The sequence below is a fragment of the Dendropsophus ebraccatus genome, chromosome 5 (genome assembly GCF_027789765.1).
Source record: "Dendropsophus ebraccatus isolate aDenEbr1 chromosome 5, aDenEbr1.pat, whole genome shotgun sequence".
In the NCBI taxonomy this organism is placed as follows: Eukaryota; Metazoa; Chordata; class Amphibia; order Anura; family Hylidae; genus Dendropsophus; species Dendropsophus ebraccatus.
In genome coordinates, this window is record NC_091458.1 from 150,039,395 (window position 1) to 150,055,725 (window position 16,331).

Sequence of the window (16,331 nt, forward strand, 5' to 3'; positions counted from 1 at the left end):
TGATGATAGAGAGCATGTTGGTGATAGAATGGGTGTTGATGATAGGGAGGGTGTTGGTGATAGAGATGGTGTTGATAGAGAGGATGTTGATAATAGAGTGTGTTGATGATAGAGATGATGTTGACAGAGAGGGTGTTAATGATAGAGATGGTGTTGATGATAGAGAAGGTGCTGATGATAGAGAAGGTGCTGATGATAGAGAGGGTGTTCATGATAGATAGGATATTAATGATAGAGAGGGTGCAAACAAACACTTGGGGGAGCCAATACATGTAATACAAAAGGGAATGCTACATTTGTTTTCAACCCAAACACTTTTACACTAAGACAAGAAAAACAAAATAATGGTGCACCCACAAAACTAATACTATAGCAAATCACGTATTTTATTTGAATCACATATACAGAAATTGAAATGGCAACTGGGCCAAACATTTAAAAAGATTAAAAACCCAAAGTGGGTAACCCATCACACAGGGGTTGGCATCAATACACCCAACCCCCACCGGAGACCTGCTCCTCTCCTGAGATCTTGTCAGAGCTCTAGGTCTGATATAGGAATAACATTATTATAATGCTGACTTTCCAAATCAACCCCTATATACAAAGTGCCAAATAAATACATAAATAAGTGCAAACATCCAATATAAATATCTTAGAACACCACTGCCAAAAGATAAACAGCCTGCAAAATAATATATATCATCCAAAAAATGATAACCACAATGAAATGTCCCCCAGGACTCTGTCAGTGTTCTCCGCACGGGACCCATGGGACATTTTGTGGGTGCACCATTATTTTGTTTTTCTTGTCTAGAATGATAGAGAGGGTGTTGGTGATAGAAAGGATATTTATGATAGAGAGGGTGTTGATGATAGAGAGGATGTTGATGATGGAGAGGATGTTGATGATAGATAGATGTTGATGATGGAGAGGGTGTTGATGATAGAGAGGGTGTTGATGACAGAGAGGGTGTTGATGACAGATAGATGTTGATGACAGAGAGGGTGTTGATGATAGAGAGGGTGTTGATGACAGAGAGGGTGTTGATGATAGAGAGGTTGTTGATGACAGAGAGGGTGTTGATGATAGAGAGGGTGTTGATGATGGAGAGGGTGTTGATGACAGAGAGGGTGTTGATGACAGAGAGGGTGTTGATGAGGGAGAGGGTGTTGATGAGGGAGAGGGTGTTGATGATAGAGAGGGTGTTGATGATAGAGAGGGTGTTGATGACAGAGAGGGTGTTGATGACAGAGAGGGTGTTGATGACAGAGAGGGTGTTGATGATAGAGAGGGTGTTGATGATAGAGAGGGTGCTGATGCACTATTTACACTGAATACGTAGCTGTAGACATGTAATCGAGTTTTCTATAGACTACAGTGCATACAGAAGAATACTGTGCTGTTCTTGGCCATCTTACGACTCCCTGGAGTGCTGGTCTCTGTGACATTTATCCTGGCTGACCACAATCCTACCAGAGAGCAGCTTGTGCCTACAGGCTCCTGAGATGTAAATGCAGTATTGGATATAGTTTATGATTCTGACTGTGGCAGCTGAAGCGAAGAGAATGCAGTGATCTTACTGTATCTCCTCTAACCCACAAGTCAGGGCCCACAGAAATAAAGCTCATCCATGTTAATGAACTAACAGCATACAGCAATGTGAAGATAGTAAGAGCCTGGGGAGGCAAGACAGGCTATGCTGGATGAGTTTATTTGCCATAAAGCGGCAGACATATCAAGTATTACTACAGTAAAGCCGTATTAGACCGCCAAACCGTGCTGTAAATGTGCACCAGTCTCCTAGATCGGTGCTGGTTTGGGTGGATGGAGGGGGGAGGGTAAAAGTATTTGGGGCTCAGTGTCCTCATAACAGTGGCAATCTAAGTGTCCCTTAAAGTGTCACTGTCGTTTAATTTATTTTTATTTTTTTGCAGAAATCAATAGTACAGGTGATTTTAAGAAACTTTGTAATTGGGGTTATTAGCCAAAAAATCTCCTCTGAAGTCAGCACTGACCTCTCTAGCCTAGGAATATTGGCTTTCACACAGGTCCCACTGTGTAATCCTTTGTTCTCAGCTCTATGCTGCCTAATAAACCCAATTACAAAGTTTCTTAAGGGTGCGTTCACACCTACAGGATCCGCAGCGGATTTTCATGCTGCGAGTTTGCTGCGAAATCAGCTGCGGATCCTGTACTGTGAAGCTCAACGGGTCCCATACACGCAACGGATCCGCTGCCTGCATGGGACCCGGCCCCCTTAAACCGCCCGCACGCCGCCCCGGCCCCCCTGCATGCCCGATCGTCGCCCCCCCGCACGCCCGATCGCAGCCCCGAGCATACATCACCTGCTCGGGCCGTGGCTGTGTGATACTCCCGGCTCCCCCTCATTGCCCATCAGCATCAGTGCTGCCGCTGCTGTACAGAGAGGATACAAGCCAGAACGGTCCATACAGCAGTCAATTTGGGCCCTGGTTTATGCCAGGTCCCCTGTTAGAGGACAGTCCAGTGTAGTCTGGAGTGAGGTAGTGGACAGACACACAAGGGAAGCATGGACACTATTTTCTTGAAAGCAGCACTTCTATTCACTATGCAGTGCTAAACACTCACACAAGGGACAAAGTCAGAGATCATCCCAGCCCACGTCGAGAACAAGTTTAAAGGTGCAGGACAGTATTCTGAAGCAAGAGGAACTGATCTGGATAGAGCAAAGTTGCTAGAAGCCTACGTACTCTATCTCACAGCACGGGTGTAAGCAGGAAACTTTGGCCACTCTGCTCAACCCAGGTAGCAAGGTCTGGGGCTTGTGTCACCCTCATAGGACAGGTCACCCAATACTGGGGGGCAATAGGTCATGCAAAGACAAGAAGTCAAAACACGGGGACAGGTATTCTCTCTACTCTCAAGTATTCTACTTATTCTACTTCTAAAGTTCCGGCAGAGCACATTACTACTTGGGTTGGGACACAGCACCATCTGGCAAGTGACTGGTCAAGCCTTACAGCAGTGCACCACATATATCTATGAATAGGTCCGTACATTGCGGACAACTATGGATGCACATCCATAGTGCCATCAATAGTTGTGGGTCCAGCACTATGGACATGTGAATGTAGTCTAAAAGCAGTGTTTTGGCTAGGTTCAAACCATGTAAAAATGATGTGCAAATAATGTCCGCTATTTTCGGAAAACAGACGTTATTTGCACAATGACGGCCGTTATTATGAAAGACGTCCGTCATGTTTGCATTGTGTGAACCTAGCCTTTCTTTGTATGTGACTATGCTCCTTCAGTGACATATCGATATCCCTAGGTTGAGGCTGACGAATGTTTTCACTACACAAAGTACATGTAAATCAGTTCTGCATATAATAAATGAATGAAAGCAATAATTCAAGGACTTACTAACCACATCACGCTCTCTCAATGGAGAAACAAGAAGCTCCTGTTTGGAATTTTACATTTGGGAAGTTTTATAAAAAACAAATTAAATAAAATCTTGCCTCTATCAAAAATATTTCTAATAAAGAACAAGCATACAATAGAGCTGTCATCCTGTCAGTGCAACCTCTGTCCTTTAGTGATAATGAGATGACTCTGATGACCCTGCCTCAGTCTACACAGTAGCCACCACAACAAAGCCTCCCTGTAACAGACACCTTCAAATATTATAAAACTAATTAAAACGCATATGTCATTTACTGATCAGAGATTTCACTTTACAACAAAACACATCGCTGTTCATAAATATTAAGAAGGGAAGGAAAGATGCTGCGGTAATCAACTGGTTAAAGGGAACCTGTCACCAGTACAATGCTATCTCATCTATCGCCATTATGTTATAGAGCAGGAAAAACTGAGAAGATTGATATATATCTTTGTGGGAAAAGATTCAGTATAACTTGTAACATGTTTATTGAAATCCCTGCTCATTCTGTGATAAGGAGTCCAGTGGGCGGGGTCAGTCAATGGGCTGGACTCTTTAGCATAGAAACATCACAGATTTCAATCAATAAAGATATATATCAATCCGCTCAGCTCCTCCTGCTCTATAATATGATGCCGATAGCTTAGGTAGCAATTTCATGGTGACGAGTTCCCTATAATTCCTAACAATGGATCTTGAGCTACATTCACACTTCTGCATTATTGCTTTATGGGAGATCCATAGATTTCATACAAAAAGTAGAACAGAACATATATGGCGTAAAACAGGCCAAAGACCTTCATACATGGTCTGTTGAACCTTCTGTGCTCGCTACAGTAGAGGTCAGAATTAGAGATGAGCGGATCTTTCAAAGAAAAAAAAAAATCCCGCATAATTCAGAAACTTCACAAACTGAACCTTAAAGGGGTACTTCAGCAAAAAAAAAAAAAACAAAAAAAAAAAAACAAACATCAACTCAAGTGGTGCTAGAAAGTGCCAGAGATTTGTAATTTACTTCTATTAAAAAATCTCAAGTTAACTTCAACTACGTATCAGCTGCTGTATGTCCTGCAAGAAGTGGTGTATTCTTTCCAGTCTGGAGAGCAGGAGAGGTTTTCTATGGGGATTTGCTGCTGCTCTGGACAGTTCCTGACATGGACAGAGGTGGCAGCAGAGAGCACTGAGTCAGACTGGAAAGAATACACCACTACCTGCAGGACATACAGCAACTGATAAGTACTGGATGTAGAAATAAAAGTAAACTACAACTCTATGTAATTTTCTGAAACCAGTTGATTTAAAAGAAAAAAAAAACTAAACGCCGGAGTACCCCTTTAAAAAACTGAACCCTTACGTTGTCTATTCCAGGCAGGAATATTCTACAGTACATGTGTCTGATCTATCAGGTTTATTCCTAGCTCTTGCAAGACTACAATTCCCATCATGCCTGGACAGCCAAATGCCTGTCCAGGCATGATGGGAGTTGTAGTTTCCCACCCCTGCTGTATGCAAATAAACCAGAGGACCAATTCAGCATTAGATTGTAATGACTCGATCTGCATACAAGACTTTTGTGAAGTGGGATCTAGAGACGGAAAACAGGATCTGTATGACGACAATGCAAATCCAAAGCCTGTCATTGCTCATAGACCTGGACTGGACTACAACCACCCTCATCCTCATGCATGTGATTGCCGTGCACTGCTCCAATGCCATTCATTTATGCTAATTGTTATTAATCGCCCCAGTATCACAGCTTGGAATAATCAGGAATTCATCAAAGCCACCAAATCCTTAAAGGAGCCTCCCCCAGTTTTAGCCTTACCCCAGATGAATGTACATATTATATCATATGCTGGTAAGTGGCCACAGCTTTTATAGAGACAGCTTTTAGCTAGAGCGACTATACTATTATTACTTCTTCCTTTGATTACTTATAATATTACAGCGTCTTTATACATTCTTATTCCACTGACTCCTTCTAATGTACCAATGCTATTCTACGTCTTCATCTTAAAGGGGCACTCAGTCAAAAATGTGTTTCTTTCAAATCAACTGGTGCCAGAAAGTTATATAGATTTGTAATTTACTTCTATTTAAAAATCTCCAGCCTTCCAGTATTTATCAGCTGCTGTATGTCCTGCAGGAAGTGGTGTATTCTCTCCAATCTGACACAGTGCTCTCTGCTGCCACCTCTGTCCATGTCAGGAACTGTCCAGAGCAGGAGAGGTTTTCTATGGGGATTTGCTGCTGCTCTGGACAGTTCCTGACATGGACAGAGGTGGCAGCAGAGAGCACTGTGTAAGACTGGAAAGAATACACCACTTCCTGCAGGACATACAGCAGCCGAAAAGTACTGGAAGACTTGTGATTTTTAAATAGAAGTGAATTGCAAATCTATATAACTTTCTGACAACAGTTGAAGACATTTAAAGGGGTTGTCTCAAGTCTTCCCATACTTATCAGCTGCTGTATCTCATGCAGGAAATGTTTTATTTTCAGTCTGACACAGTGCTCTCTGCTGACATCTCTGGCCGAAACAGGAACTTTGTCTCGGTTTTCTTGAATCCCCATAGAAAACCTCTCCTGCTCTGGACAGTTCCAGTCTCGGCCAGAGATGGCAGCAGAGAGCACTGTGTCAGACTGAAAATAAAACAAAATTTCCTGCATGACATACAGCACCTGATAAGTATTGGAAGACTTGAGATTTTTTTTTATAGAAGTAAATTACAAATCTATATAACTTTCTGACACCAGTTGATTTGAAAGAAAAAGATTTTCGCTGGACAACCCCTTTAAAAGAAAATAAATTTAGCTGGAGTTCCCCTTTAACTCGCACCATTTCCTATAGATCATTATAGTTATCATGAAACCTACATCCTATTGTTAGGACACCAAAAAGAATTTTCCCTACAATGTTATGTATTTAACGCTTATCAATATGGTTCATCAATCATCAGTCAATTACATTTCCCCAAGGTATTCTGGGTAGAAGAACTCACAGCGTTATGTATGTCTAGGAGCACAAATCATAAAAAGATGAGTTTTCTGCCAACCCAGACAGTAAAGCCAGCTGTCATCCTTTAGAGGAGAATCAATGCCAAAGCATAAGTCTCCTGGAGCCGAGGAGCTCAATTCTCATGTGTGGTGAACAGGAGCAAAGTCATAAGACTTCTGTCCATGGAAGATATTCACAAATTCCCCAACATATTTCACACTTCTAACTTCATCATATATTCAGTCATCCAGAGGAGGGGAACCTTGGCCCTCCAGCTGTTGCAAAACTACAACTCCCATCATGCCTGGACAGCTAAAGCTTTGTTTTCAGCAGCTGTAGAGCCAAGGTTCCCAACCCAGTGCCGGACTGGCCCACCAGAGGACCGGACAATCCTCCGATGGGCCCCCAGCTTTAGAACCTGCCCTAACACTGACTGACATGTCATTTCTCACTGGTTCTTCATTGGTGGGCCCCCAGGATCATTTCCTCTGGTGAGCCCCAGATACCCCAGTCCAACACTTTGGCTAAAGCTTGGGCTGTCCAGGCATGATGGGAGTTGTAGTTTTACAACAGCCGAAGAGCCACGGTTCCCTACGCCTGTGCTATAGGGACAGATATTTAAAATAACTATAGCCAGATGTGTATACAGATTTATAATGGTAAAAAAACCAGACAATAAATGCAGGGAATGGGATATATTACACGGAGACGGTTACTGTTACAGAAATCACTTCTATGGAGAATGAGCAAGGACACCTACAGAGAGACCTGAGAGAGGGGATGTAGTTAGGTGAGCAGATATAGATCCATATAGATTGGAAGAATCCAATTAAATGGCGAGACTTGGATGAACGACAAGCAGTTGTTGGATATTATATCTAAATGGACAGTAAAATCTCGTAAATAAGTTTCATAGTGTGTTACTGTTATATATCGGTAACTTTTGTTGCAGTAATACTTGTCGTTTTATGTTTCTTATTGTATGTTTGGTGTCAGATTGCACAGAAATAAGGAAGATGATGGAGCCCTGTAAGTAATAGGTGGACTGCAGAAAGATATTACGGAACATAAGTAAAGTATACATACAAAGGCATCTATCTGTATATATGTGAGTGTATATATATATATATATATATATATATATATATATATATATATATGTGTGGGGATAGATAGATATATGTTATAGAACATAAGTAAAGTATACATATATATATGAATATATATTTGTGTGGGAATAGATAGATATATGTTATAGAACATAAGTAAAGTATATATACAAACGCATCTATCTGTATATATGTGAGTGTATATATATATATATATATATATATATATATATATGAATATATATTTGTGTATTTGTGTGGGGATAGATATATGTTATAGAACATAAGTAAAGTATACATACAAACGCATCTATCTGTGTGTGAGTGTATGTGTAAATATGTAAGTGTGTATGTATATTTATATATAATATCTATATTTATTTGTGTGGGGAGAGATATATGTTATAGAACATGAGTAAAGTACATACAAATACATCTATCTGTGTGAGTGTGTATATATGTGAGTGTGTATATATATTTGTGGGGGTATATATTTATATATATAGATGTATGTGTGTGTGGGGGGGTGTACAGTAAGTATGTAGGGTATATGTGTTTGTGTGAGTATATCTAAGTGTGTGTGCGTGTGTGTATGTATGTATATATATATATATATATATATATATATATATATATACTGTGTATATATATATATATATATAAATACACACACATATATATATATATATACAGTGTGTGTATATATATATATATATATATATATATATACACACACACACATGCACACACACAAATGTTGTGGAGCAAAAGTAAACTATGCATACAAAGAAACACATCTATCTGTGTGTGTATATCTATATGTGTATATACAGTATATATGCCTGTGTGAGTATATCTATATATATATGTATATATATATATACAGGCAAATGTTATGGAACATAAACTATATATTCAAACATCTATCTGTATGTATATGTATATGAGTGTGTGTGCGTATTCTTACACATATGTACGCTTTGTTGCTGTACATTCATTTATAGTGTCACTCTTCCTTATTACTCCAGAATGAATAACATTGGTGTCTTACGCCGGTTGCTGGTGTCTTGCTGGTTTTACTAACATGCCCCGACCGTAAGACGTAAATAGACTGAACTAAGGGTGCCCTTACACAGAGAGATTTATCTGACAGATTTTTGAAGCCAAAGCCAGGAATAGATTTGAAAAACGGAGAAATCTCAGTCTTTCCTTTATGACCTGTTCACTGTTTACAGTCCGTTTCTGGCTTTGGCTTCAAAAATCTGTCAGATAGATCTCTCTGTGTAAACGCACCCTTACAGCTCTGGAAAGTCCAGTCAGAGTCTATGCAGCCGCCACATACAGACATGCAGATAATCCTAGGTGCACATTGCTTCACACAGACGCACATGACATTTGCTACAAACATTTCAGATTTTTCACGTTGTTTTTTTTCTTTCTATGCATCAAATACGTCCTACATGCCTCTACCTGCCAGGTATAATGATGGAACTGTATGAATGATGAACAAATCCCCTACCTCACAATCCCATACATGACCAGGACATTCCCAAGTAGCCCCACAACGCAGACCACAGAGTATAGCGCAGTGATAGCCACAGCCATGATAATTGAAGCATGGTTTCTGGAGACCCCCCGGCCTGGGACACTGAAGGTGATGTTAGGTAGGGCAGAAGAGGAGAGGTTCTGTGAGGCGTTGTAGTAGAGGATATCTGAGTACAGCCTGGAGGTGGACAGCTCCAGCTCCATATTTAGGGCTAATACTCGCTCCTGCAGGGATGCGGAGTACAAGTGGTCCCCGAGTCGCTGTTGCCGTGGAGACAGCAGGAAGGATGTGGAGGACAGGACGCTGGATCCTCAGCGACTGAGAGAAAAGGAGGGAGTGGAAGGAAGAAAACTGCTCCTCTCATACATGGAGATCCTCCTTTACCACCCATTGCCTTCTCATTTCCCCCTCCAGCAGTCTCTCCTCCTACTCCTACATCTTCAATCCCCACAGACATTCCCTCTCTCCGTCAGCCATCACTTATTTCTTACAGCAAACATTTGCCCTGTATGTCTGTCTCTGATCTCCATAAACCTAGACGCAGCTGTGCCTGTCACGATGTCTGTCACTGCAATTCATCCTCCGTATCCGTATCAACTGCGCTGGAACGTCCCCCACGTATGTAACTGGCGGTCGCCCCCCCCCTGTATTCCAGTATCCGTCGCCTCCTTTTAGTACCGCCATGCATAGTACCGGATACATAGGTTACTATGTGTAGGCGAAAATTTGCGCCATTCTACTTCACTGACACTTACGGACAATGAGAATCCTTAGTGGAGTGCGCAGTCTATGAGGCATTGTCAATGACCCCCACAATATACAGCTTCCATAAGATCCCATTTGCAACATGCGCTCTTGTTTTATTACGTGCTACTTTTATTACAGGGATCACAGATTCCCCAGGTGTAGATAACAATTTTTTAGCCTCCTATATCTCCGTATTTACTTGTAGTAAATCTTTTTTGTATAATAACTATGACTTTAAAGGGGAACTCTGGTTAAGAAAGATGTGACCCTGTTCAATCCCCACCCATAATCTAAGCTTGTGTGTAATAGGTTTCTATTACATGAATTGGTCGGTTTGTCTGGAGCACATTCTGATTCACACCCTAAGGCTATGTTTACACTACGTAAGTTTTGTAATAATCACGGCCGTTGTAGCAACGGCCGTGATTACTACGGAACAGGGGCGTAGCTAGGGGTTCAGCCTAGGGGGGCGAGTGAGTCTCAGTGGGCCCCCAACCGACTAGGTTTCCGATAGGGAACCTCATCAGACAACACTGCTTTCCAAATAATAAAAGGAATATTATGCTACATTATTCATAGTGAATAAGGACCGAGAGCACGAAAAATACTCTCTACATCTCATATATAGAACCACATATATAAGAGTATAAGATACTGGAAGACCACACTATACTGAGTATAAGATACTGGAACACTGGAGAACCACACTATACTGAGTATAAGATACTGGAACACTGGAGGACCACACTATACTGAGTATAAGATACTGGAACACTGGAGGACCACACTATACTGAGTATAAGATACTGGAACACTGGAGGACCACACTATACTGAGTATAAGATACTGAGACACTGGAGGACCACACTATACTGAGTATAAGATACTGGAACACTGGAAGACCACACTATAAGATACTGGAAATCTGGAGGACCACACTATGAGATACTGGGATGCTGGAGGACCACACTATAAGATACTGGGACGCTGGAGGACCACACTATAAGATACTGGGACGCTGGAGGACCACACTATAAGATACTGGGACGCTGGAGGACCACACTATAAGATACTGGAAATCTGGAGGACCACACTGTGAGATACTGGGACGCTGGAGGACCACACTATAAGATACTGGGACGCTGGAGGACCACACTATAAGATACTGGGACGCTGGAGGACCACACTATAAGATACTGGGACGCTGGAGGACCACACTATAAGATACTGGGACGCTGGAGGACCACACTATAAGATACTGGGACGCTGGAGGACCATACTATAAGATACTGGAAAGCAGGGTGGCCTCTAACTGGCTGAGGTAGAGTTAATATACCCCTTGCTATAGAGCCCCTCTCTCCTCTTGCCCTGTACAATCTGGAAGTAACAGGGTTAATAGCACACCAGCGGGCCGCATTGGGGGTGGGGCTTCTGAAAACGGGGCAGGGCTTATCGGCACATTATACGCCCCTTCAACTATGAACACAGCCTATCTCCCCCCTCCCCTGTAGGCCCCCCCTGACCAGTATGTGCCCCCTCTGTGCTGTGCAAGATCCTCCCTCTCCTCTGTGCAGTGCCCCCTACTCACCTCTCCTCCGCTCCCAGAGGCTCTTCTCCTGGCCAGTCCTCAGCTCGTCCTCTTTTAGCTTCCGGTGCAGGCAGACTTACATACAGGCTGCCTGCACAGGAAGAATGGGTCTCTGTCCCAGCGTGCCGTCCTTTAGCTGTGCGTGCGTCTTAAGGCGTACGCACAGCTAAAGCTCACTAGTCCGGGAGGCAAATATCACCCTGCCACCCGGACCAACCCACCTCTATCAGTGGGCCCCCAGCCTTGGTGGGCCCAGGAGCGGCCGCCCCCTTTGCCCCTCCCTATTTTCGCTACAGCTACGGAAATTACATGGTGCTGCCTTCAAAGGAAGGAGTGTATACCCTAGCGGCGCCGTATAAAACTGACATGTCAGTTTTCTGCGGCCACTATTCACTGATTATTCTGATCACCATTGGAGTTGAGAAGGAATTTTCTCTCTATGATGGGGCAATTGTCATCTGCCTCATAGGGGTTTTTGCCTTCTTCTGGATCAACACAGTAGGGTTTCTCTAGGTTGAACCTGATGGATTCTTGTCTTCTTTTAAACTTATCAACTATGTTACTATGTCACTTTACTGAAAGATTAGTAGATGCTTGGAAAAAAAAAACTTCCAGCAGATGTGGTAGGTAAATCCACAATAACCAAATATAAACCTGCCTGGGATAAACATAAATCTACCCTACGATTAGGGATGAGCGAACTTTTGAAAAGTTTGGTTCGGTTCGATCCGGCGAACTTTCGTGAAGTTTGGATTCGTACGTACCGAACCTTAAACGAACCTTGCTATAACGGCTGAATAATTGCAGCTACAATAGTGGGAGTGTGAAATAGGATATAGTTTCGTTTAGTTACACTTGCTATTACAATGAAAAAAGTGGGAAAAATTAAAGTGCAAAAATAGTGATAAAAAATTTGCCAAGGTGTAAGTAATTACTCGGGACATAGGACACAAAGTTCCTTGGACCCGGTAGGGTGGAAAACAGACATTTGACAGTGGAACCAGCAGCAGTAATAATACTGTATTGGACACAGTATGGTTGAGAAGAGACTATTGGAGGAGGCGGCACCACTTGATTGCACCCAGGCCAGTATGGTTAAAAAAGAGACCATTTGAGGAGGAGGAGGAAGCCGTACCTGATTGCACCCAGGCCAGTATGGTTGAGAAGAGACCATTTGAGGAGGAGGAGGAGGCCGTACCTGATTGCACTCAGGCCAGTATGGTTGAGAACAGACAATTGACGGAGGAGGAGGAGGATGTTCAGCCTTGGAGTGGTGGCCTGGGAATCCTCGCTGATGATGTTGTTCAGCACACTTTCCAGAACACAGACGAGTGGGATGATGTCGTTGATCCCATAGTCATGCCTGCTCACAAACAGAGTCGCGTCCTCAAAAGGGATCAACAATTGTCAGGAAATGTTTAAAGAAACCTGTGCACTATGAGGTTTATCACATGTGCCTTACAAGGTGTATGACTCAGCCCTCCCTGCTGCACTGCAGAGACAATGTTCCTCCCATTGTCGGCTACAACACTTCCCACCGTTAGTTGACGTGGGGTCAGCCATTCATATATCTCCTCCCTGATGGTCCGGAAGAGCTCCTGCCCACTGTGGCTCCGTTCATCCAGGCTCACAAAATGGAGGACAGCCTGAGAGCGCCGGGTCTGACATCGTTGGTAAGACACCGGGGCAGGTTGGACTGCAGTCAAAGCGGCAGATGGTTGCAAGGTGGTGGAGGCAGAACCTTTGCAGAACTGGCCACCTAAAGCACTGGGGAGGTGACAGTGGCAAGAATAGGCTAACTTTCTGGTGGTCTTCTGGGAGGGTGTTGACCCAATGGGCAGTAACAGACATGTACTGCCCTTGGCTATAATTAAAGGATCAGACATCACCACTAGGGTGCACGGTCTTGGACACCAAGAATCCCAATGAGTCGCCAACATTTTTCTACACAACTGTGCAGTGATGGGACCGCTGATGGGACTTTTTTTTTTTTGCTGGGACATTGATGGGACCTTTTCTTACCTTTTTTTTTTTTTTTAACTTTTTTTGTTGCGGCTAAAAGGGGCTCTCCTATTTTATTTTTTTAAGCTTTCTTGTAAAGATATAAACTGAGAGATTTTCACTTAATAAAGTAGATCAGCTTGAACACTGAAGTTGCTTTCATGTGTCTTCGTTGATACTCACAGACAGCTGTCACATTACATTTTTGATTAGGCAGCACCCAGGTATAACTGAGGAGACTAATTTAAGGTCTCACCCTAACAGGGGGACGTCACACATCTTGATATTCACAGAAAACCAGGATACAAGGGATTATAGGAGTAATAATCCCTTGTATCCTGGTCTATTCTGTGATTTTATTTGTTATTGTTATTTTAACCCCCCTTATATATGCCCCCCTCTCTCCCCCCTCATAGCTGCCCCCCCTTATAGAAGGGCCCCCCTCTCTCTCCCCCACATATAGATGCCCCCCTTCTCTCTCCCCCTTCATAGATGCCCCTCCCCCTTATAGAAGGGCCCCCTCTCTCTCCCCCACATATAGATGCCCTCCTCTATCTCCCCCCTTATAGAAGGGCCCACTCTCTCTCCCTCCCCCCTTACAGATGCCCCTGCGGGACGCATTGGGCGCAGGCAGCGTCTCTGTCACTGCTGCCTGTGCCGGTACATGGAAGGAGAAGAGTGCGGAGGATGGCAGAGCTGCAAGGCGGTGAGGGTGACACTACCCCCACGGCCGACCGACCGACAGACACACACACACACACACACACACACACAGGCAGACAGACTCACACAGACAGACAGACTCACACACACAGACAGACAGACTCACACACACAGACACACACATCTGACCTAACGCAGACCACTCCCGCTGCCTGGCCGTAGTAGAGCTCCTGCCGCTGTGGCCCTCTGCGTGCTCGGCCTGCTCCTGCCACAGCAGCCCGCCTGTCACGCTCGGCCCGCTCATGACGTGCAATGCAATCCTCCAATGCAATCAACGCGGAGGAGGAGTGTGGGGCCGCTGCGGCCGGCTGTGGTGCACGTTCAACGCCCGTGTCACGGCCGGCCGGCCGCAGCGGCCCCACGCTCCTCCTCCACGTTAATTGCATTGGAGGATTGCATTGCACGTCAGGAGCGGGCCGATCGCGACAGGCAGGCTGCGGTGGCAGAAGTGGGCAGAGGGGAGTGGGCCGCAGCAGCGATTTTTTAAAATAATGTTTTTTTGTTTTTTTTTGTAGTCCGGGCAGCCCACGGACTGGTAATCCGGCCAGCCCGGCGGGCATTTGCCCGGCTGGCCAGATTACCGGTCCGGGCCTGGTTTGGATCTAGGGATAAGAGCAGTGTAGACAAGTGGGAAAGGTGTCAAACAATCAGTTGGGAATCGATGAGTGCTCCTTTAAGCTTTTTCTGCATTGTATTTCTTTATGGCATGGCTGTGGAGTCGGTAAGCCGCAGCTCTGACTCCAACTCCGACACCTGAATTTTATCAGGGCCGACTCCGACTCCCGACTCCGACTCATAAATGGCCAGTCATATACCAGGGGAGTTATTTCTCACACTAGCTCAGCAGCTTTTCCCTAGTGTCCTACATGATCCTGGTGCAATTTCTGAGGGAATAAAGGAATACTGTATATAAAGCAGCTTCTCCTGTGTGTGCAGTGGATGCAGCCAGTCTCCAGCCTCCATGTCCTGAACTACTCAGAACTAGATTAGATGGAGCAGGTCTTTTCCTGCCGACTGTCTTATGTTTATAACTAAATGTTCACCATACACAAAGAAACACTGCCAAATATTTTATTCTCCAGTGAAAAGTGACAAAGAGGCTTTCCTAGGTCCCTGAAGTGCTAAGGGCTAGAATCCCTCCTTGCTCCCCCTCCCATACCTGACCCTGCTAGCTTGACAGGGCTAAGCTGCTACCTTACAGGGTCAGGTATGGGAGGGTGACTAAGGAGGTGTTACAGCCCTCAGCACTTTAGTAGCTTGGGAAAGCCTCTTTGACTCTTTGCACTGGAAAATTAAAACAAACTGGAGTGTTAACAGTTTGTAACCTGAATTGCAGCTGACAAATTCACTTTAAGGCTATGTTTTCATAAAGTATTTTTATTGTATTTTTTAATTGTATTTTTATTGCTTAGTATATTGTTCAGTATTTTGCAACCAAAACCAGGAGTGGATTGAATACACAGTAAGGCTATGTTCACACACTGTTGAAATTTAGTGGATGGCCCCAGGGCCGGCCTTAGGGGTGTGCGAGCAGTGCGGCCGCACAGGGCGCTGTGTACTCCCGGCAGGAAGGGGGCGCCACCTGCATCCCCCTGAGGCCATATATCCGTCCCCTGCCTCAGCACAGCAGCCGAGGAAGCTCTTCTCCCCGGACATGTGACTGCAGCCTGGCCCCCATCCCCCGCCCCCCACAGCGTCTCCCAGCTCACAGAGGCCCATAACCCCGCCCCCTCCCCCGATGGAGACATCAGCAGTGTGATCCTCCGCTCGACCTGCTTCTCCTCATGGGCAGAGACATCCTCCACTACTACTGCAGTGTGACTGTGAGTATATCTATCTATCTCTGTCTGTGTGTGTTAGTGGAGTTTGTGTGTGCTCTGTGTGTGTTAGTGCTCTGTGTGGTAGGAAAACATCTCCCAGCATGCCCCTGTGTGGTAGGACAACAACTCCCAGCATACTCCTATGTGGCTCTGTGTGGTAGGACAACAACTCCCAGCATACTCCTATGTGGCTCTGTGTGGTAGGACAACAACTCCCAGCATACTCCTATGTGGCTCTGTGTGGTAGGACAACAACTCCCAGCATACTTCTGTGTGATGGGACAACAACTCCCAGCATACTTCTGTGTGGTGGGACAACAACTCCCAGCATACTTCTATGTGGCTCTGTGTGGTGGGACAACAACTCCCAG

General features: G+C 44.4%; 1 protein-coding gene and 1 long non-coding RNA gene across 5 annotated transcripts in view; one reads left to right on the forward strand and one right to left on the reverse strand.

The window, feature by feature from the left end:
- Window positions 1-9,342, reverse strand: part of OPRD1 (opioid receptor delta 1) — a 31,617-nt gene extending 22,275 nt beyond the window's left edge. Inside the window, exon 1 of one of the 2 annotated variants that reach the window (XM_069971621.1) lies at window positions 9,055-9,342. In XM_069971621.1, the coding sequence (XP_069827722.1) occupies window positions 9,055-9,284 (230 nt within the window). In that variant the 5' untranslated portion in view covers window positions 9,285-9,342. Of the gene's footprint in view, window positions 1-8,941; window positions 9,024-9,054 lie in introns of those variants that run through there. The other variant, XM_069971622.1, reaches the window with a different exon arrangement.
- LOC138793213 (uncharacterized) overlaps window positions 1-16,331 on the forward strand; it is a 161,494-nt gene that overhangs the window by 31,398 nt on the left and 113,765 nt on the right. Inside the window, exon 1 of one of the 3 annotated variants that reach the window (XR_011363233.1) lies at window positions 15,876-15,963. The exons of the other annotated variants lie outside the window; for them this stretch is intronic. This is a non-coding gene — a long non-coding RNA (uncharacterized lncRNA). Of the gene's footprint in view, window positions 1-15,875; window positions 15,964-16,331 lie in introns of those variants that run through there. 3 annotated transcript variants of the gene reach the window in all.